General features: G+C 38.7%; 1 protein-coding gene across 1 annotated transcript in view; it reads right to left on the bottom strand.

Moving 5' to 3' along the window:
• EIF5B (eukaryotic translation initiation factor 5B) overlaps positions 1-22,585 on the bottom strand; it is a 34,489-nt gene extending 11,904 nt beyond the window's left edge. The window contains exons 1-13 of the mRNA XM_030278414.4: positions 22,427-22,585; positions 10,914-11,039; positions 10,736-10,823; positions 9,703-10,354; positions 9,033-9,253; positions 8,705-8,855; positions 7,068-7,163; positions 6,103-6,189; positions 4,596-4,679; positions 2,118-2,413; positions 1,395-1,502; positions 1,139-1,249; positions 206-273 (exon numbers count right to left, since the gene is read on the bottom strand). Coding sequence (XP_030134274.4) covers positions 206-273; positions 1,139-1,249; positions 1,395-1,502; positions 2,118-2,413; positions 4,596-4,679; positions 6,103-6,189; positions 7,068-7,163; positions 8,705-8,855; positions 9,033-9,253; positions 9,703-10,354; positions 10,736-10,823; positions 10,914-11,039; positions 22,427-22,461 — 2,123 coding nt within the window. The 5' untranslated portion in view covers positions 22,462-22,585. The remainder of the gene's footprint in view (positions 1-205; positions 274-1,138; positions 1,250-1,394; positions 1,503-2,117; positions 2,414-4,595; positions 4,680-6,102; positions 6,190-7,067; positions 7,164-8,704; positions 8,856-9,032; positions 9,254-9,702; positions 10,355-10,735; positions 10,824-10,913; positions 11,040-22,426) is intronic.
• Between the last annotated feature and the right edge of the window lie 566 nt (positions 22,586-23,151).

Raw genomic sequence — 23,151 nt, 5'->3', positions numbered from 1 at the left:
AAAAGGCCAGCAATTAACCTGATATAAAAAGCACCTGCAGATGAAGCAAATCCACTTAATTCCTCTACTTTAAGTTGGTTTTGTCAGACTTTTTTCAAGTGAGAACTAAAACAATGAATTAAGCAAAGACCACACTTCGCTAAGAGTATCTCCAGATGCTTTTGCCATCAGTTCTGAGAAGTACAACATTATGAGAATTTGTTACCTGAAAGACTCATGTCCTGGAGTGTCGATTATCAGCATGCCTGGAATTTTTATGTTCTCTCTGTCAAACTAACATTTCAAAACATTAGAGATCTTGTAGAGATTACACAAGAAAAAAAAGGGAACAAAATAAGAGCTGGCAACATTACTGATAGCCTGCACTTCAAAAATCCAGATACATATTTTAAGGCCAGCACCCTCTATAAACCAAATCAGTCAACAGACATTTCAACATTAAAAAAAGTGATGCAACACATTCCTCCAGGTGCCAACTGGCCACAAGCTAAGCTGAAATCTGTAAGACAAGGCAGCCTACAGAAGAAAAACCATTTCAAGGTACTGAGATGTACCGTCCTTATCTTGATGATTTTCTTCTCTCCCCTAAGTTTACAGGTTTACTAAGTTGAGCAAAATCTTGGAAAAAGCCATTACTACACCAAGGCTTTTCAGCCAGCTGCTTCTGCAAGCAAAATAGGATATAGTATCCAAAACAAATGATACAGAACAGTTACTATTTCTGTAACATGATAAAATTCATCACCCAGAAACTAGCCAAATTTCAGCATACACAGCAAAGGGTAAGTTTTTAACACAAAATATACTCAGGAGGTTTCAAGAATCTGAATTTACAATCAAAACACTGACAAGTAAGCAGTCTGTGTACATATGTGCACTGCCCAGATCACAGTAAACAGTATTTGCATATTTTTCTGAAGAAACAGTAATGCATTAACTGAAATCAAATGTATGAAAAATGAGACAGCCTCCCCTTTGCTGGTGGAATGATAGGAATTAAAAAACAATCAACCACAAAATTAGAGACAGGGGGGTGGGGGAGGAGGTACATACGTCCATGTCAGGAAATCTTACAAGGCCTTTATTAGTCTACAATCCATATTTTTTAAGATGCAGTTGCTGAAGTGCTGTAACTTACATTTTTCACCATCTTGGTTTGTTCATTAATAGCTTCAAGAGGAACATTAGTTGCACCGATCTGCTGAGTGATACCACCAGCTTCACCATCCTGCACGTGAGTGTGGCGGAGCTAAAGACAAAAAAAAGACCAGAAATACTTACATAGAAGAGACTAAAGTTATGTCTGAGCACTCTCTAATTCTTTCTGTCTTCAACCAAAAAAATAAATACATGAACAAGAGGCACAGGAAGTGCTTTCACACTCCACACCTTACCTTATCTAAAATTTTGGTCTTGCCTGTGTCTACATGCCCCAGGACACAGATAACTGGTGCTCTGAGCTTTTCAGTGTTCATATTTTTGCTGTTTTCAGCTCGTCGCTTCTATGTAAAAGACACATAAAAACTGGTGAGTATAAACCAAAAACTCCAGCTCACCTCTTGACTTGATTACATACATACAAACACAGATTTAGATGTGGGACTTACATTTTCAAGGCAATTTAAGGGCTGTCATTTCCTCTTTTGGTAAATCAAAAGATTTTGACTAACAGTTACATTTTTGTTTGGTTGGTTCTTGTTACAATCTAGTAGGCTAAGCTGTTATATCCACTAACAGTAGCTTTGCTGAAGGTGCATTCTGAACAAGCACCTTGGGTGAGGAAACCAAAAACATTAGCAGCTATGAAAGCACTGAACAATTTAGACCCATCTTTTAGAACTTGAAAATATCTATCTGTAAAGAATAAAAGCCTCTTTTTCCAGGAGGGATACAGAGGTGAAGGGGAACAACACTGAAGTTGCCATCTTTGTGGTCAAGTAACCAAAAACAAATACTTTATCTTCACACAAAACCAAAGGCTTTTTTTTTCTTAATTAATGCTATTTCTGAACCTTCTTAAATATTAGCCCTGACACAACCACCATTTTGACAAATTTGACAAAATTAACTGAAAATTAATCTGTTTGGTACACAAGAATCCAAGTGTATTTTAATACCTCAATTCTCCGTTTAGCTTTGTCATAAGCACGCTCCTCCTTAGTGCGGTCATCATCAGAGTCATACTCGGAATCAGAGCTAATTTCCTTGCTAGGCTTTTTTTCCATAGACTGTTTTCCAATAGCTTGGGAGTCTGGCTCTCTCTCATCTGAAGTCTTTTCATCCTCGTCTTCACTGCCTTCACTGTCTTCAGATTCTTCACTCTCTTCTTCCTCTTCCTCTTCTTCATCTTCTTCCTCCTCTTCATCTTCCACTTCATTTTGTTCTTTGACTTCAATATGGACTGGTTTGCTCTCTGTTAAAAAAAAAAAGTAAAGTAAAAATTCTTTATTAAGTTCACACTTCTGGGGGGAGATGGCACCAAAAAGCAAAAGAGACTATTAGAGAAGAATGAGGATTGAAAGTAGGTTCTACAAGAAGTGATTGTCAAGATAATTTTTTAACTTCCAATGTGAAAAAAAAAAAAAGTTTAAAAAGCGCTTCATGTTCAGAGTTGTTGCCTTGTGTTTCAAATCCAGAAAGAAAACAAATTTAGGGTGGAGTGAAAAATGATATTATCAGCACACTTATGTTTAACATTATTTGCAAAAATTCAGACATTCTTTAAAGTCATGTGCACTTCATAAAGGAATAATGCACCAACACATTCTTAATAAAGCCAAAACATTCCAAATTATTACTATATGAGTTCTGTACACTACTGATCAGGAATACACATTTAAGCAGACACAATAATCAAAACAAATGGTCTCTTTTATACAAATTTTTTTAAATCTCATATTCAAGTTTTCTTAGACAGTTCAGAGATCGGCATTTTTCATAGGAATTCTTCAATAAACAAATAATTATCAATAAGTGATTTCCTTTCTTTGAAAGCTTCCTATTTATAATCACCTGTAAAATCAAGAAAGGCAAGCTGATGATCACTTTAAAACCCTGGATTCTCCTTCTTACAAAACTGGCTGGCAGGCTCACTGCTCTTAGAAATTAGTAACGTTTCCTTGCTACACTCATAGTCCATCAGCTTAGTAACACACTAAATCTAATTCCCAGGAAGGCTCTTTTTCTGTATCCCATCAGCAGAGCCTTCAAATCCAAGCAGTAAGAAGTGCTGTGTCCTCTCACACAGTGGTGCCAGACTAAAACAAGCATTCAAGAAGACAAGCAGCCCTTAGAACTCAAAAGCACCTGAGGAACACACCTGTGCTGGAATTAAATTCATTCTGGTATATGTATCTGTACGCCAAGTATTACACTCAAAAGTATGGTGTCAGAAGCATAGGTAACAAGTACTTGATGAATAAATAGTCTTTAAGCATAAGAAACAATTAAGACATTAAGGAAGCACCAAGTCCAGTAATCAACTCCTGTTCAGGATGGCTCACAGAAATACACTTTCCTCTACCACAGGAATAAAGTATCTGAGAAGTTATCCCTGCACTGTAGCACACCCCTATGTTTCCCATAAACATTGCTGTTGAGTACAAACAGAATATGGCCTTTTGTATATATGCACGGAATATGTATGTTCTGGCAATTCTTTCCTTTCTTCTAAACCTGCCTCTCACAAGAAGCACATCACAGAATCACAGAATAGTTTGGGCTGAATGGGACCTAAAGACCATCTAGTTATAGCCTCCCTGCCAAGGGCAGGAACACCTTCCACTAGAGCAGGTTGCTCAAACCCCATCCAACCTGGCCTTGAACACTTCCAGGGATGGGGATCCACAGCCCCTCTGGGCACCTCTTCCAGTGTCTCACCACCCTCACAGTAAAGAAGGTCATCCTAATACCTCAGCTAAATCTACTCTCAGTTTGAATCAATTTCTCCTTGTCCCATCACTACATGGTCTTGTAAATCATCTCTCTCCATCTTTCCTGCAGGCTCCCTTTACATACTGGAAGGCTGCAATTATGTTCACCCCAGAGCCTTCTCTATTCCAGGCTGAACACTCCCAATTCTTTCAGCCTCTCCTTGTAGAGGAGAACTTATAGCACATACACACTTAACCTTCACACCATTTCATTCCTCCACTTCTTTGGAAACTTATCACAGGGGTACTCTCCTAGATGCTGCCAGATTCATGTAACAAAAATACTAAAGCTTCGAAATGATTACTAGAGAAATACAATACCAGGTAAAAGGTTTCCCTAAGCTCACAAAGATGGTTTAAGCACATATTAGAGGACTTTTATTCCCATAACAAAGAGCAAAAAATTACAACCCATTTATTTTAGATGGTAACTCCACATAAGAGTATTTCCAAAGGGTTGTTTTAAGCAGTATTTGCATGGCCTCTGAAAGCTCTGCTTTTGGGAAGAGGTTATTGTATGTATTTATCATCATACTTACCTCACCATTTGTCTAACAGCACAGAGGAAAAATCTAAGTAAAATATTGTTTTCTATAGAAACTGAAAACTTAGCCCAAAGCCTATGAACCACAAAAAACATACATTTGGTATTTACATGCCCACCTTTCTCTCCATCTTCATCACTAACCATAGCTTCCCAGTCATCCAGACCTGCATCTTCAGTTTCGTCTTCTTCCTCCTTTTCTTCTAAAACCAAGAAACCCAACACTGAAGTTAAAAAACGTCAGTCTGGCAACATACAACATTTTTAGATGCTCCTTCTTTTGACATACTGACAACTGCAACTTTCAAGTTTGCTGTTACCATAATTCTATTGAAGTATCTCCACATTCCATAAAAAGAAGATGATGCAAGCTTAAAAAATAATCTCCAATTCTGTCCACAAAAATCATGTAGTGCTAGCAGTTTGGGCTAGACAAACTTCTGTGGAAGACACAGAAACCTACTCATCTAGTGCCTGTCTGCATATCATGCCAATACCTGCATAATGCCTGCCACACAAACCTGTAACACAATCATGATCCTTGCAAGGAGTTGCCCAATTAACAGTCACCATGTGTAACAAAGTGGCAGAGAAACAAGAATACAAATTACAGTAGAATTTTAACTAGTGAGAATATAAAAATTGTCTATAAAAATAACACCAGGTGCCTTAACATAAATATACCATGGATTCCAGAAGCATTAAACATACTCATTCAGCAGGAATTCTGTTAGATTTCTGAAAAGACCACAGCTCTTAGTAAGAGATGAATGGAAAAATGCAAACATACAACCCTCTCCAAAAAAGGCATTACACAATATATATTTGCTGCAGCACATGTGTCATACATTTCAGGCTCTCTGAAATGAAGACTAAGTTCCACACTGCTAGAATATTAGCTAGGAACTAGTGTTCTGCCAGTGAACCCTTCTCCTAAGGCAATGGAATAGCAATCATGAGATAAGTCAAGCTAGAATCACAGGACACATTCAGCTTTGTTTTCAAAAGCTGCATTTTTTGTCAGGATTTGTCTGACTTAATAAGGGTAAAAACTGAAACAGTCTCCTTGCAGAGAAAGAAGTCCAGTACAATGTGATTTTGACCAAGCAAGTACTGTGTGGAGGCAAAGATGTGGGCAACAATCTGGTCAGCAAACTTGCTGATAACTCAGTTTCACAAGTTAATACATATCCTCTTCAGCACTTGTGAAAGCAAAGCATCTGGCATAAAAAATTCAATCACTGTGAATATTGCACTATCAATTTTAGAAGCAGCATACTTCCTCCCTGCCTCCACCTGTTGACAAAATAGACTTGCAAAAGCAAGTGAAAAGTCAAGGGAGTGAATAAGGCATTGAATGTGCTTATTTGAGATAACTGACCAAGCCAATTGAATACTGGTGTTCACCCAGAATAAGGAATCTTTACACTATCATTTTGAAGCTTCATGCATTCTACTCCATAAAATTTCATCAGTTCCTCCCTTAAGAAAGGGAAAAAAAAGAAAAAGGCAACTACCTCAAGAAAGGATGGCCATTCAACCCCATCCAGCAAGGTATGATAACTATCATGCAGCACTGACACACACAAGCTTAAATGTTTGAAATTTATTAGCATTACCACCAACCTGGATCTACAGGAAGAGCAGCCTCTTCTTTCACTGGTGTTTCCAGTTCTACAGCATCTTCAGCTGGGGAAGTTACCTCCACACTTTCTGAAATTGTAGGACAGGAAGTTGGTTGCTACATAATTTCAAAGTGCAAATTGACTGACATACACATACAGCTCCACTCCAGCTTATTTGGTAAACATTTAGCTTTCTAAGCAGTTGAACGGGTTTGTAAGATAGGTCAGTTATTGATATTAAAAACTCCTCCCTTTTTTAAAAGACAAGAGAAAATGAAGCAATACTAGTGAATTACCCACACCTCCCCTATTGTTTCACTAAAAATTAAAAATAAAGATACAATTTAGATAAACACATTTTCAATTCTTTAAACACATTCCAAAAATGATAAGCAGGCATGTAACGAATGTAAAAAAAAAAAAAAAAAAAAAAAAAAAAACAAGAACAAAATAAAAACCAGCTAAGCAAGAAATTTTAAAATAAGGGATAGTCTTCAGAAAAGCAACAGTAAGCCCCCAGAGGAAAGTAACAAAGCACATAAGTAAAAAACTGACGCGTTCAACCTACATCTACCAGTGCAACAAATTCTAAGGTTTCAAAAATCCAAGCTCTTTGAACTGCCCTGAACAACTTGCACCCAGGAAAATGGTTTTATATACCAGAAAGCAAACGAAAAAAGTGTCTCCAATTTAAAAGTACTAAAACTAAGATCAATGTATTTTCATCCTGGAACAAACTCAGACTTATAATTAAGTCACTATTATTTAAACTACTTTGTATTTGACATACATATGCACACAAAGCATTCAACATCACATTTGTAAAAGGCCTTTACACCCTGTACATCCCCAACATTTAGAAAATCTAAACCTGAAATTAAATTAGTTTAAGATTAGCTGATTTATTTTAGAAATACTTCCAGAAATGTGACTGATCAATTATATTTCCATATATGCAAATTATACCTTCTTTATTTTCTGGCTGCTGCTGTTTCTTTCTCTTTTTGTCTTCATATATTGGCCTCTTCTTTGGCACAGAGTCTTTTGATGGCACTTCAACACCTGCAAAACAAACAAAAAAACTGTCAAAAAGAAAATCTAGGTAATTAATAGACATAAACTTTGGTTTAAATGAGTACAGGTCTTCCAAAATTGGAAGATGGAGGAAGAAAGACTAGGAAGTAGGTTCAATGTATATTTTATCTTTTATAGAAGTCTGAATTCAAAAGCTAGAAAACTTGAGTTAAATATAGTTCTTCAGATACTCATGCCTGCTCTCAAAAAAGTCAGATAACTGGGGAAGGTGATGGCAATGAAACAAAAAATAAACAAAACAATCAGATTCTATGACTGCAGCATAGAATCTGCATAAAATGTCATGAACACATACATCATGATTAACAATTTAAGATCTCCTATGCAAAAAATCACTTAAAACCCGTTTGTCAATGGTCCTAATTTCAGACAATTTGGAGTAGTTCACAGGCAGAACCCTTCTTAAATGCTTACAGTTGTCCAGCAGATAACATTTCCAGCAGATAACCTCTCCTAAGTGTGGGACGGTTTGTGTTTTTTGATTTGTTCAGGTTTTTGGATTTTTGTTTGTTGCTGTTTTAAGGGGTTTTTTTTAAATTTTACAATACCGATGGTTTCAGGTATCAAAATAATGCCAGGTCAGTTCACGAGCTTCATCTTTGCCTCACCAGGAAGTGGGTGCTGTAACATATGAACGGATTCATACTGCACATCCAAATTTTTTTTCAGATACTGAGAGATTTATATTGCAGATCTGACAAAAATCCATTTGTAGGGGCATATAAATAGAAAGATTTTAATAGCTACAGCAACAACCAAGGAGAAATAGCCTTCACATATGTTTAAGAGCTCCAAACATTTTACTAGCTACAAAAATTCCTACATTTATACATCCACCTACCAGTAGAGTGTCAGATAGTGTACTCTACGAATACCCTCACCTCCTACAAATTACTTTCTTTTTTCAGTCACAAACCAATTGCCAAGAACAGTTTAGGACATTTTATTTACAACATATTGGACCATTTTACTTAATTCCAATGGAGACATTATATTTCACAGAAAAGCAGGAAAGCTCCTACATACTCCTGGCAAATCCCAGAGAAAAACATATCTTCTCCAAGGACTTGCCCTATTGTTTTTGAAGCAATACAGTGCACTTGTCTAACTAAGCATGTGAATTAATTCAACAAGATCCAGGTCTTACAAGACCTTCAGCACAGCCCATGTGCTTTTCCTGGCTTTTAGACTACACCACTTCTTTAAGTGCTTTTTCTGAAGTTCCACAAGTAACATCTTTAATCTGCAAAAAGACTGTATTAAACAGCTGGATATTCGAAGTGTAAGATAAAAATACAGGCACTTAAACCTACTTCAGAAATAAAGGCGAAAGGAGGGCAAAAACTGCCTTCCTTTACAAGAGAGCAGCTTTACATGGAATCACTCAGTACTTGCCCTCCTAGCTCCAGATAGGAAAAAAAATAAACACAGAACCATAACAGATACAAAGTTTGGTTGGGTTTTTTGGCTCCGTTTTGTTTTAATTATTATTAAACTCTACTGCTTACCCTGAGCTTGGAGTAGTTTAAGAGTAGCCTCAGCTCTGGCTCTGGCTTCTCGCTGAGTTTTTGTCAAAAGCTTTCCCTCTTTCTTCAAACGCTCCTTCCTCTCTTTTTCCTTCTGTTTCTTCCTTTCTTTCCTCTCTTGCTCTAATCGTTCCTAGAGAAAGATAAATAAACATGCAGAAACTCCAAAGTATGCTTTACACAAAAGCTGCCCAAGTATATTCTGTTTATGAGAAACATATTAAGGATTCATTCACCAACTGCACCAGCAAGCAGACAAATTAAAGTTACTCTCTTCCTTATTTTATCCCTGGAGTGAGATATACGGTACCTCCTCTTTGCGTTTTGCTTCAAGTTCCTCCAGTCGTCTTATGCGTTCTTCCTCCTCTCTTTTTGCCCTTTCCTCCTCCTCTTTCATTTTAGCCAAGGCCTCTTGCATGGCTTTAACTGTGGCTTTACTGGGACCCTTCTTCTTCTCTTTCTCTTTTTCTTCTTTCTCACCTTTCTTTTTTTTCTTGTCTTTTTTCTTTTTGTCCCCCTCATTGTCATCAGCTACAGAAAGGAGAGGCGTATTTTCAAAGACCCCAGAAATTTCAAAGATAGTCTAAATATAAGATATGTTTCAAATATGACAAATAACATCAAATGAGGAATATTCTCACTGGCTACTACATAAACATTTCATAATGAAAACATTAAGTCTTGGCCTGAATTCTTAAAGTATCAGAATAACAGGGAAGTGAAAAAGTACTCTTGCAATACAGAACTGTAATCATATACTGTAATGACAATTCACCATTTGGCTTGTTTTCTCATATACCTGAACAAATTGCAGGCCAGAAAACACAGCCACCTGTCAGCCAACACAGAGAGGCAGACAAGGCTACCAAATTTCTAGTATTCACAATTCAAAATAAACCAAATGCACTATCCTCACTGCCTGGCATCCCTCTGTCTTATAAAAATGGCAGTATTTCAATTAAAGAAACCATGGTACAAACCTTCTGCTCCTGCAGCAGTCTCTCCTTTCTCCCCAGGGCCAGAGATTGCTGTAACTTCAGGAGAAGCCTTCTCTTCAGTTTTTTTTAGCGATTCCTTTGGCTTTGCTGGTTCTTTACCACCTTCTAATTCTTCCTTCTCTTTCTGCTTCCTCAATTTGGCTTTTTCTTCTTCACGTTTTTTTCTTTCACGTTCTTTTTTTTCTGCCTTCTTCTGAGCCACTGTTTTTACTTTGAATGAAGGTTCTTCTTCATCATCCCCACTCTCTGCAGCAGGAGCAGATTTTGCCTTTTGGTTTTTCTTTTGTCCTTTTCTAGACTGGGAAACCTCATCTGATTCATCACCACTCTCGCCTGTAGACACTCCTCCCCTGCGCTCTTTGCTTTTCTTAATGTTAGTTTCATCTTCTTCTGACAAATCGTGTTTTTTATTTGACTTCTGAGTTTTCCCTTTGCTTTTCTTAAGCTGTGTCTCATGATCATCATCATCACTGCCAGAAAGCACGTCGTGTTTAGCTTTCTGAGGTTTTTTAGATCTTTTATCTTTATCTTCCACTTCCTCACTGTCATAGTCATTTTCCAGATTGGCTTTTTTACCCTTTCCTTTTCTTTTTTTATCTTGCTTTGATATGCTTTCTTCATTATCATTTTCAACCTGGTAATTAAAAAATTCAATAATCAGCCATGAAAAATTACTTGCCATCATGAGCTAAGCATTGAGATACATCAAGAAAAACCTCTCTTATTGAACACAAAGTTTGAAAGCAATAACTATTTCTGCTGAGTGTACCATACTTCAGCCCACAAGTAAGATTTATTCTGACTGGCTTTATATAATTATCAGCATGGAGACGTGTTTTTTTTCATTATTGACTTTTTACTATGAAAAGATGATTAAATTTAATTAAAAGAACATGCCAGCTGCACATTTCACACAGGATTTCCACTATACTACAACTATAAATTCTCTGGGACAGAACTGTTTCATATTTTAACTATTTCCTATTAAAAAGTCCACCTCCCTCTCAGTGTTCACCTTTCCTGTAGAAGGTTGTTCCCTTTCAACTTTCCCTCCTTGCGCCTCTATTGACAGTTCCTCCAGCTCCTTCAGGATATCATCTTCACTAAAATAAGAAAGAAGTTAGGGTACTTCAGTAACTGTGTTTTTGGACAATGGAGTAAGATCAGGCAGGTGGAAAAAAACCCTAACTCACTCAAAATCTTGTTTCTTCTTATCTTTTTTCTTTTTGCCCTTGGATTTTTGAGACTCTTGATCCTTTGCGGCTCCTGCACCTTCTATCTCAGCAGCAAGGGCATCAATATCAATATCATCTTTTGCACTAAAATGAAAAAGGAAAGCAGGGTTATCACTAGTTCAAACATTAAGTTTACATAAGTAGAAGCCATTGGACTAAAAAGACAAAGTTTCAGAATGCAAAACCAATCACAAAATATATAAATATATGCAACGCAGGTAAATCCTCCACGTTTAACACATGACTATGCACTGTTACCTCATTCCACTCAGTAGGAAGGGAAGCAAAAAACCTTCACATGTGTTGTCTGCTTGAAGGGAGTGGAACAATAAAACACATTCAGTTCTTGCAACCCCAACTTTAAAAACTGAGCTGTGCAATTTGATGCAACTTCTCGGAAGAACGTAACTAGACGTTTGACTTTGGTCCTCCAAAAAATAAGTTGTTCGGCCCTCCAATTCACAGGTGTCATTGTTAGAAAAGCAGCCACTACAATCGAAGTGTAAAAATGAAGCACAAATTCACAACCAGGGGATCCTACTAAGAGATATTTATCTGTTCCTTCAAACATCCTTTAGCAAACAAAGAAACTACTGTATTTTTATTTAGAAAATAAGTGGAAGTTCTTTACAGCTTCCAACTCACAATAACAGTTGCCTGTGCTTTGCCATCAGACTAAAAATTTTATTGTCTTTCAAGAAAAGTCACACAGATTAAGAGAGTTCAGCCCCAAGTTAGAGTTTAAAGCATATCACAAAAAATACCTATGTAGTTGGCAAGCAATCATTTGTACCATTTGCCTTAGTATTACCTCTGAGGCCTAAAGAAAGCCAGAAGAAGCTTTTGTTCAGACATTTTTACACACATACAGACATTTTACCTAATCACACTCACAATACAATTGTAAGAAAGGAGTCTTACTTATTTCATGCTTCACACTTAGAGCTTCGGTACTCAGATCTAAACTGGTCTGACTCTACTTTTACCACAACTTTCAAAACCCATTTACTCAACAAGCTGTTAATATTTCATTTAAGTGCCTCTTAGATAACTGGACAGAAAACTGTTGTTTTACAATTTCACTCACTTATTAGCACCCACTCAGGATAAATCAGCCAAAGGCTGACTCACCAAATACCCAAAACTATATTCAGAAAATAAGGGGAAAAGTTTCTTTCAGATTCAGGACTTTCAAGATATCAGCAAATTCTAAACTACCAGAGCTTCAGTTGTGCGAATATATAAATCCAGAAATTGAATCTTAATAAAGAAAATCAAGTATTTATTTATTCAGCCATAGATTCTAAAATTCAGTTAGTCTAAGTTGCAGCTCTCTTTGCAAAAAGGAAAGGGCTGGATTCTTTTGCAAGTGAAAGCTGACATTAACAAACATTTTATCCAACATATTGGGAATATGCAAGTCACCAAAAACTGTCTACATGTGGCAACAGCACAATTAAGCAACAAAGTACGTAATTTCTTTAAAGGCCAAGATTGATTATTTGTATTTTTAAGATCTTGTATTTTCTTCTGGGTAGACTGAACAAACCAAATAAAAAGCAGCACAATGAAGTACCTCACAGTACAGCACCTGTATTGCCAGAGATATATTTAGTCAAGAAAAAACACACCTAAAATACACCTAGTAACACTTCCTCGTGTATTGACTTGATTTGTAATACATTTGTCAAAAGAAATGTATCTCTCAAATAGTTAATGCAAGATCTCTAAACTAATCCTCACCTCCCTCAACAGAAAACACATATTTTGGCCATTCTTACCCTAAGAGGATTTGATGTTTCAGCAATTAAAGTTTAATTAATTAAAGCAGTTTAATTGGCTGTATATCAGGGATAAGAGCTGAAATAAAAATGCCACTCACTTCTATACCTAGAATTAAAGCCCTAATGCCAGGCTAACTACATTATATCCAGATCTACACACAGGCCCTTGAACTTGTTTTTCATTAATTGCTGAATATCAATTTTATTAAACACACTTGTTTACCTTCCTTTCCTCTAGGAGCTAACGGAGGAGACTGAGTCATAGCCAAGCTTGAAGTAGTTTGAAAACACATGCTCTGCTACTACTACTTCTTCCAAGGCAGAACTGCTCCCATTACTACAGGATCTTCACCATGTGGTTGTTCAGACACCAAAGCACCAGGCCTTTAACAGGTCATATTTTACATGGCTATCACCAAGGCTGACTTTTCACAATGCAGTTTAGCAGAAAGTTATGGCCAAACATAAAACACATAGGGTTTTTTGCTATAAGTAAAGATGTCAGTGGTATCTCATGTTTTCCAGGGTACAGGCTTTAAGAGGGTAAGATTTTATTTGCTGTTAAATCAACTCGCTTCAATCGAACTTTGAAGAAAACTTCTTTATGGAAACAAAAAATCTCAAACCCTGAAAAGGCTATTTGACAGACATTAAGTTTTAACATCCACCAACAAGAACAGTTTAGGAATTATAACAAAAATAACAATAAAAATAATAACAATAATAATAATAATAAAGATCACCCAGCTGCCCCAATAGCAGCATCAATACAAAAGCCTTTTCAAACTTGCCTTTCACTGTTTAGTTTCTGAAAAAATGGTCAATGGTTTCTGACCAAAAAAAAAACCAACAAAAACCACCCAAACAAACCAACCAAAAAATCCTCTATACTTTCCATACACTTCCATTTACTAAGAAATGACAGAGCAAGCTTCAAGTATTTGAGCCTCAGTGAAGTACGAAGTAAAATTAACGCCGCATGCAATTATATATACAGCTACAACTCTCAAGAGCTAACAAGCAAGAATATCATTGGAAAGCCAAGGAATTCAAACATTTTCTTCCATTACTGTAAATTTATTCCCATACTGATCTTGAATTTCCTTAGCTTTTAAAACTCTAATAATATTCCACTAGGAATTTATAAGAAAGCTGAAAAGAAAACTAAGAAGGTACTCCCCCCCACTCCTGGGAGATTCTTACTCCTTTTTATAAGGAACCCACTACACTTATGACACATAACATGTTTCACATTTCCTATGGGCATTGTTAGATACACCATAGAACTTCTTCTTGTAAAGGTTTTTAACCAGTCCTCCAACATACATTTCAGAAGCTCAAACATTCCTTTAGGAACCTCCTTCTCAAAGATCTCCAAAAGGTCTTCGTTCAGCCATTACTAGGGTCCTACCCTAAGAGGGCTTGATACAGGAACCTGAAAGGACTGGAATGCTCATGCGGTTTTCAATTTTGACCTCAAACTGCTTTTGCACGAAGACTTTATAAACAGATTTCACAGCCTCACTACTTTAGACCATTCAAGCTCATAATGCTTTGGCACTAAAAAAACCCTTACATTTCCCCAACACAAGAAGCTCAAGGAGATCTGGAAAACAAAGTGCTGCTGCACTGCAGAGATGGAGTTACTTCCCTGATTTTCCTTTGTTTCACAGGTGAAGCCTAAGCCACCTCTGTTATTAACATACTTTGACTCCAGCCTCTATTTTTGCTGCCAGATATAACAAGAGTATTGATATTGCTAAAGCAGTATTTCAGTGCATTAAATTACAGCAGGAATTAGGTGTGTGTACTTCACTCAAACCTAAACAAGCAGTATTCAAAAAAATGGCTGCAGACATAATTTATTGCTATTTATTACTTCTCTCTTCCATGGAAGGTTAAAAACTTACTTCAAGTACTGATGTAGTTAATATTTTCATCATTAAGGGATTTTCATAGTGTGAACCTGCCATACTAAGGACAGATACTGTCCCAGTCTAATCTCTGTAACAGACAAATATAGGCATGGAAATTTGAAAGACTTCCTCAGCATTGCCCAGGGAAATAGAGCCAAATGCAGAAAGACAGTATTACAGCCATTGAAATAAGAGTTAATAAGCTTTTATCATTTTTCTTCGCTCAGTGAACTTCTGCAGCTAAAATGCGTAATTGCCTTTCCTTGCCAAACAAGCTCCTCCAGCTTTCCCTGCTGGTTCTAGTGAAGGAAAGCCTGACCAAGAGCATTTCACAGACTCACTAATAATAGACAAGCTCATTACATTAGTAAGACCACCAGCAAACATGCATGTTTTCCTCCTATGCTTTCATAAAACCACACACAATTAGAACTTCCAGTGCACTTATTACAGTACCTACAATACATATCCCCAAACAGAGGAAAAACTTCATTATAAACAGGCACCATGCAGCTACAGAGATGGCATCCTGACTAGGCAGCAGAGAGATCAAGGGTAAAGAAAAACTACTAAACCATTCACAAACGGAAAGAGTGGAACAAAAGATTTATACAATGGAGCTGCGTTGCCCTCATTCATATCAATTTGACTCTATTGAAATTAGGTAAATGAACCTGCAGAATATAAATGGAAGAATTCAGCTTAAAATGAGACAAGCCCTAAACTACTCTAAATCCAACTTCCAGCTTTGAAAACAAAATTGACAGGATAGCTGAAACCAAAACTAAAGTGTACACACAGGCTAAAAAATTACAAGCACTTTTTGATCCATTGCACTGAGCAACACAAATATGATTACTTATGCTTCCCTTCATCTTACAGTGAACATGCTAACTCAAATCATGCTAAATTTTTTTACTTAGGATTGGTTTTCAGCTGTCTCTGTTAAGGTGAAGTTGAAACATAAGAAAACACTGTACAATTTAAAAAAACCGAAACAAAGAAACTAAACTTTCATGTGCAAGGAGCAGAAGAGTCAGCAAGTTGACACAGCAAGAAAGTTGCATCACCACTGTGAACTCACTGCCCACATTCCTGCATAATCAGAAGACTCATTTTTGCTGAGGCAACCTTGGAGATATTGCATCAGATACACCAGCTCTTCTAAATACCTTCAAAAGAATGTCATTGTCATTAAGTAATTTTCTTTGCTTAAGAAAAAGTGTCCTTGACCTTCAAAAAGACTGAAGAAAAGCTGAACCATCTCTTTCCATGTGTTTGGTTTTGCAGTAATTTTAGACAAAGTAAAACTAACACCTCTAGACAGATCTTTATCATTGTTTCCCTAGAGCACCTTATCCATCCTCCACGTATGTGACCTGTAAGCCCCATAACAAGATGCATTTCTAAATACGAGATTATCCAAAACCATCAAGTTACTAATGCTGAATGACATACTTGTTGTTTTCACCTGTAGTATTAAGATTGTTTGAAAGACAGAACGCTAATTCAAGTTCTTCTAGAGCAACTGGTTTAAACAGTGCCAAAACATAAGCTACTTTGGAAGTAATAATTTAATTGTTCAAAACCCTGCATCGCTAACTTGTTCTTTAAGTGGGTTATGAAATGAAAACTGCAGGCTTCTGCTGGCTCAGCAAGGCTATTCGAAACATGAAAACAAAGCCCTGGCCTTTTTCTCATTTTGGCCTATCAAAGTACATCAACACCACAACTTCTTTTTTTTTTGGTTTTCCTCCACTGAAAACATTTAACTTACATATGACTGAGACAGTCTGAAATTCAGGAAAGAATGAACTGTGCTCCTTTCTCAGCCCAGAAAATGAAGGAGTGTCCACATGCGTACCAGCTATGTAGCCCACCACTGCTGCTTAAAGAATAAAAATAAAATCTCAGCCCCAGAAATAAGGGCACCCTCCTCTTGCCTCTTCCTCAAACTAAGGTGTAGGGGAGGGAAAATTTGACTTCCTTGCCCATTCCCAGCCACATTTTCCCCTCTTATCAGCTCAGGCAAACCTGTGGCCACAAGTCCATGCAGAAAACCCTTTTTGGGCAGCAGATGAAAACACACATCTGATTTGTACTGTGGGCCCATAAGCACAGAACGCACTGCAATGGAAGCAGATACAGCTGGCAGCTGGGGACAGCAAGAGCAACACACAGGGTTTGAAATGTCCAGCAGCTGGGCTGAACTGAGTTTTACTTGGAACTACACCTTTGTGATTTTTCATAGATGAAGGAAGCTGGTGAAGCTACCTAATTACATGAGAGAGCAAGGAAGTAAAATCTGACTAAAAGGGTAATTGCTTTTCATTCAAGCTCCCAAGACAATGATTCCATTATTAATATTAAAGAGTCATGCCTTCTCTTTCAAGTTTGGCTGGGGAAAAAGACTGGTATAACTATCAGCTAAGCAAAACCTTCTGAAGAAAAAGATAAGAGAACTACACTTCTAATCCAAACAGATTCTAGAAAAATAGCAAGTCTCCTTTATATAATCCAAACAAAAAAACCAAAAAACAAAAAAAAAAAAAAACCAAACGAGCAGTCAACAAAAAAAGGAAGAAAAATCACCAAAGGAAAACAAAAGCACAAACCACAACCCCACAACTTAAAATTCCCATTTAAACAAAGATATAGCAAAAGTTTAAGATAAAAAGCTTCTCTTCATCATCTCAAGAGGGTTAGATGACTAAAAGCATGGAATATGAAACACTAAGTAAAAAAACAGCATTCAGTCTTCCCTGAACAAGTTCTCTTGGGTATTTTTTGTTTAAGAAAAGTACAAAGACAACAGAAACTACCACCCAGTTCAGCGTTTCACAACTTCCAAGTCCTATCTCACTGTATAAAATCAAAATACATCACAAAAACACCATTTAAAACAACTTCAGAACTACACTTTACATTGCCTGTAATCCTGAAGAACAAACAATGCCCACCTACATGAACTGTAATTAAAACCAATACTTCATCTTACAGCATGTATTTAAAGAAACATTTTTCAAGCTTTCAGAAGTCTTCAGAGAACTGAAACAATCTGCAATTCCCGATGACTTGCATTGTACTATTTTCATATTTTCCATGAACAGTAGTTACACGTGAGATTTAGATGCCACCATGAATAAAATAAATAGAATAAAGATCTCCACAAGAAAAGCAGTTTCTTTCAATCTTCCTAGTGTAGTGCAGTGATTTTTGGTTTATGCTGCCCTTACCACAAATATTTCATGATACTTATAGAATTTTTACAATGATGCTTTGCTTTAAAATAAAATTCAAAATTTTCATATAGTTTTCTTGTAAATATGAAATGCCTGTGTTAAAAGCTATAGGTTTGGGGGGAACAGAAATACACATTTACATAGAACAGGAAAACAAATTTCTGTAATGGCAAATTTATTTTGCATTATTTTACTCCATCTTTCCGTACAAAATCTTCCATTTTCCAGGTGAGACTGGAAAAACAGGGATTTCAAGGGTTTATCAGCTATTGTCCTTGATGGAGCTGCAAAAACCTTTGCTTGTGAAAATATTTTTGAGAAGCAGATAACTCACAATGACACTCTGGTGTACAGAATGTTTCCAAACTCCATTCTAGCCTTCACAGAACTTTCCTACACAACATTAAGAAGATTTTACTTAACACACTAATAGAAAAGGAACCAAACATACTGAGTAGTAGACAATACCAGATAAAAAGCAATACACAGCATCAGTAAGAGCACTCTGAAGTCTTATTTTAGCAGCTGTGTTCACTCTTGGCTGCAGAATCACAACCAGCACCTGTAATTTCCAAACCAATAAACATGAATGATCAGAGTGGAATGCCTAGGCAACAGGTCACATTATTAAAGGGCAGAAGAATAAACACAGCTAAATACTACCTACTGGAAGCTAAAAAAAACTATTAAGAGAAAAAGAAGGGTGACTTAAAGCTGGAAGAAGAGGAAAAAGCACATGAAAAGCTAACACCTTCAAAGGGAAAGCCATATTCTAGGCAAGCAATAACCTGTAACATAAAGTACATAGCACACTCACTAGGAAGTCTACAGCAGGAATTTGAAGCCCAGATTCAAAGCAGAGTTCTGTAGTTTATAACAGCTTTTCTTCACAAACATTAAAAAAAATCCTAACTAAATTCCAAAGACAGTAAGATATAACTTGACAAAACTTCTACTATTACAACCATATCAAAGAACCAAAGCATAACACTCATCACAAAGGGAGCTAGACTACACATCAGAGCACCTGCTCTTCAATTAGGAAAGCTTGAAAACTCAGATCTCTCAAATTTTTATTGGAATATTTGCTGTGAAATTTAATTTGAAAATGAGTGATTACCACAAACACAAAAATTTCAATGAGGAAACAATTAAAGCAACTTCCCTATTCAGGTTTAGGAGCTATTTTTACACAAGACACTTTCCACCTTTACGAAGCACCTAACACACCACAAAGTGACCATGTATTTGACCATTCTAGATAAATATGTTCTTCTATGACAGATGCACAGCAGCTGGAGTCACTAACAGAGTTCCAGAAGGGCATAACAGAGGTGATGGTATAGTATAGATTTGTTGGTATAGATTTGTAGTGTTTTCATAACACTACTTGCATTTTCATTCTTTTCTGCTCATAACAGCTATCATCTCACTCAGGGTCTTACTATACAAACAGGATATAAGTACACAGGGACAAAATTCATCCTCAGCCTCACTTCCCCGCCCACATCAGCGCCCATTGGTATGACTGCTACCATACTCAGCAGAAAGAGGGAAAGAAGAAACTACAGAAGTTCAAGCTATGGGGCTGAGGGGAGAAAAGCAGAGTAAAGATTACTTGCACCAAACATAATTTGTCTTAGTGTGTCAAGCAGAAAATCTCCTTCCTGTCACCACATCAATTCTCAAACAAATATTCACAGCATAAACATAACCACCTGCACCTTCCCATATGCTTCCTCTGCACTACAAGTTGTGCCCATCAGCTGCCACATGCCTTGGGAGCTGCAGCCAAAAAAGGATATAAGGGGATTGTACCTGTAACATAACTGTGGGGGAAAAAAAGAAAGGAAAAGGAGGGAATAAATAGTACAGCACTATATGGCACAGAACTGAAATGCAGCAAGCAAATCCACCTGGAAGCCTTTGATTACACAGGGCCATTTCTCTCTCACTTGACCGGAAATGGAGGGGAGACCGATGGGGGATTTTGGAACACGAAATTCAAGCCACAGATGCAAACATGCAGTGCATCCTCTCTCTCAAGGGAACTTGACATTCACAAAGATGTCACCTAGAACCAAGACCATGAGAAAATTAAAGTTACCTCTACAGGTAACACCTGTTCCATAACATCACTGGCCTTCCAGGTCTATCCTCACTTCCACCCCTCAAATCCCCTGCTAAAAAACACAGCCAGTGTAACCACCCTGTCCTTTTTTCTCAAAGACCTGCCTGTTTGTATTTTTCTTGCACACCCTCCCTCCCCCTGCCATACAACTGCACAGTCCTGTGACAGTACTGTCACTGCTAAGAGCAATTACTAAGCTCGGTACCGCATTGGCAAGACCTCAGGACTAAAGCCTGTCAAGGCTTATTTTGGCTGAACTCCTGACCTGCCTGCAACTGTTCCTTGATTTAGCCGTGACACCAATTTCTCTAACTAACCAGGTGCCTATGCCTCGTTGGTTCTACTTTTGTTTACCTGGGCATGCTGCAAGCATAGTTTCATACAGACTCAGTGACAAACAGTCACTGCACAGAATGAGATAATCACAAGTCCACAATAATCACGTAGTATAGAGAAATACAGGCCTGGTATGGGAGCAGTGGCCTTGGGAAGGGAAGAGACAGGACACCGCAGGGCACAGGCATGTGCAATAAAATGATGATGGCTTCTACTCTACAGACGCGGCACAGGACGCCCCACAACTTGAGAGACGCTGGCTAAAAGAAATGCAGCCCTGAACAAAATTGGTTTTAGGGGTAACAAACAAGAAAGAAATAGTATTTAATATACAGTGCCTTTCTCTTATTTGGATGTACTGTGGGGCTAACCAATGGAGGTAGATAACCACAGCATGGAGCTTCATGGAATAATCAGAGAAGAGCAAAGCCACATTACTAAGCATATAAAAATTATCTCAAGTGGATCCTAGAGCAAGGAAGATGAAACTACAACCATGAGCAATCACACACACCTGGTGAAGGACACCTGATGATGACAGCTCTCTGTATCAGCTCACCACCAGGATGAAACCACTGACCTTAGGACTTGGCAACAGGGAGCACAACTACTGTAACTGCACTATTATTCTTTCTTTATTGCAACATTAAGCTCTGATGTAATAGTAACTAGGCTCTCAAGATTTCAACTTTCTAACAATAAATTCTTGACCTTTCATTTAAGGTATGCTTCCATTTTTAGACAAAAATGACATTTTGTGTGTAGCACACCAGAGAGGCCTGTGCTCAGTAATTCACAGAGAAATATGTGCAGAGATACACAGAAAGAATGAAGTATCCAGTAGGCACCAAGACTCTCAAAGTGTTCCCTGCACACCACCACTACCCCTGAAACAGCCCCAAAAGCAGAGTTTCAGTACCCAAAGGCTTTTCCATGCATTTGGCATCTACCACACTGCGTACAAAGATGGGCACAAGATCTTCTTTCCTTTAGAGCATAAATGTCCAACCCTTCCCTCTTCTTTCTCACGTCACACTCAACTCACTTCCTCACCAGAGCTGCTTCCAAGATATTCCTGCGAAATACAGCCCGTAAAACAAGTTGATAATGACACTAAAAAGCAACACACATGGCATGGCAAAAGGCATCAGGAAAAACAGACAGATGAGGAAAATACCTCACTGAGAAAATACTCATTACCGAGAAAGGACTGGTGAAACCAAAACAGCTTATACCCTAACCTCATACAGAGCAACAGCCATAAGTATGCATCAATACATGCTTAAGTAAAAAGTTCTTAGTGATGAAATAGTATTTTGTGACACAGCTATCATGGGGAGAACTTCCAGAGGAGAAACACTTAATGGCTCCAGGAAAAAACGTTGTAGTTTCTAGTTCATACACATTTCAAGACATCAGCTTTCATTTAATTACCTGTCACTATTAAAAACTAAAAACACCCTTTGAACGGATTGTTTCTTTGTATTATTACTTTATAGTGATAAGTAAAAATACATTCTCTCCTGCTATATATACACTATGTCATTCAGTCAGCATTCCATATGGTTAATACAGCTGCCTTTATAGGAAACTCTTCCACACAAAAAAGTTCAGATGGGGCATTGTCCACGATGATATGAATATAGCGACAAAGGCGACTCTCTTATCCTCCAACCACTAAAATATCCAACATTTGCATTTATTAAGCGAGCACACGAAACACGTAGATACTAGTGTCACAGCATGATCTATAGCACTAACGCCCAGTAAGAGATAAAGAATAATTAAGAAATCCACATTTGAATCACTTCAATTGCGCTAAGCAGCTATTTTTCAACTGGAAATCGAGCTGCCCGCCCCTTCACGGACGAACACACGCACGGCCAGGCCGAGCCGGGAGCCGGGCCTGGCGCGCCCCGCCTGCGATGAGGCCGCGAGCCCCGGCCGGGCCCGGCGCCTGACTCAGCGCCGTGTGGGCCGTGTCACGCCGCCGCGGGCGGCCCGGCGCGGGGTCCCTGCGGCGAGCCGGGGGAGCGGGAGGAGGTTTCCCTGCATCCCTCACCTCTCCTCGCTCCGGTTCTTCTGCTTCTTGCCCATGGCGGCGGCACCGGCACGCGCGACCCCTCAGCGCTGACCGCGCGCCGCCCCGCGCGCCGCCCCGCGCATATGGTACCGCCGCGTGCCGCGCACGCGCCCGCCCCGCCCCCGGCCCCGCCCCGCGGGCCTCCGCGCGCGAGCGCCTCCTGCCGGCCGGAGGGAGAACGGGCCCGGCACCGGCCGCTCTCGGTGCTCCGGAGAGCGAGCGGCCTCGTGAAACCGGCTTTGTTCGCCTCGGTTTGGGCGTTGGGCAGCCCCCGGAAAAACGTCTGAGTGACGCCCCGAATCTTGTAGCTTCCCCTCTGGTCCTCAGGCAGCCCCAGAAAATGTCTAAACGATGCCCCCCGCTTGTAGTTGCCCTCCAGCGGACTTCGCGGCAGGATTGTGGCCCGTTTGGCCATGAAACCTGACTGATAGTCGAAATAAACGTGTTTGACAAAGTTTACCTGGAGGCAAATGGGATAGCTGAACCAAAGTGGGGGGAATGAAGAGGCTAAGGGGGAAGTTTTTATGGAGCAGAGCAGCAGTAGTAACCAGGAAGTCATGTCGGTACGGGACTTGCCCAGGACACGTCCCCCAGCCCTTCACGGGGCTCTGCCGGTCCGTCCCCCTCAGCACCTCCCCGCCTACCTTGCAGCGAAGTGTAACCGGTGTACCACCTACCCTGAGGTGACTGCCCTTCCTAACGGG

The sequence above is a fragment of the Taeniopygia guttata genome, chromosome 1 (assembly GCF_048771995.1).
Source record: "Taeniopygia guttata chromosome 1, bTaeGut7.mat, whole genome shotgun sequence".
In the NCBI taxonomy this organism is placed as follows: domain Eukaryota; kingdom Metazoa; phylum Chordata; class Aves; order Passeriformes; family Estrildidae; genus Taeniopygia; species Taeniopygia guttata.
This window is presented reverse-complemented; position numbering and strand designations above follow the sequence as displayed.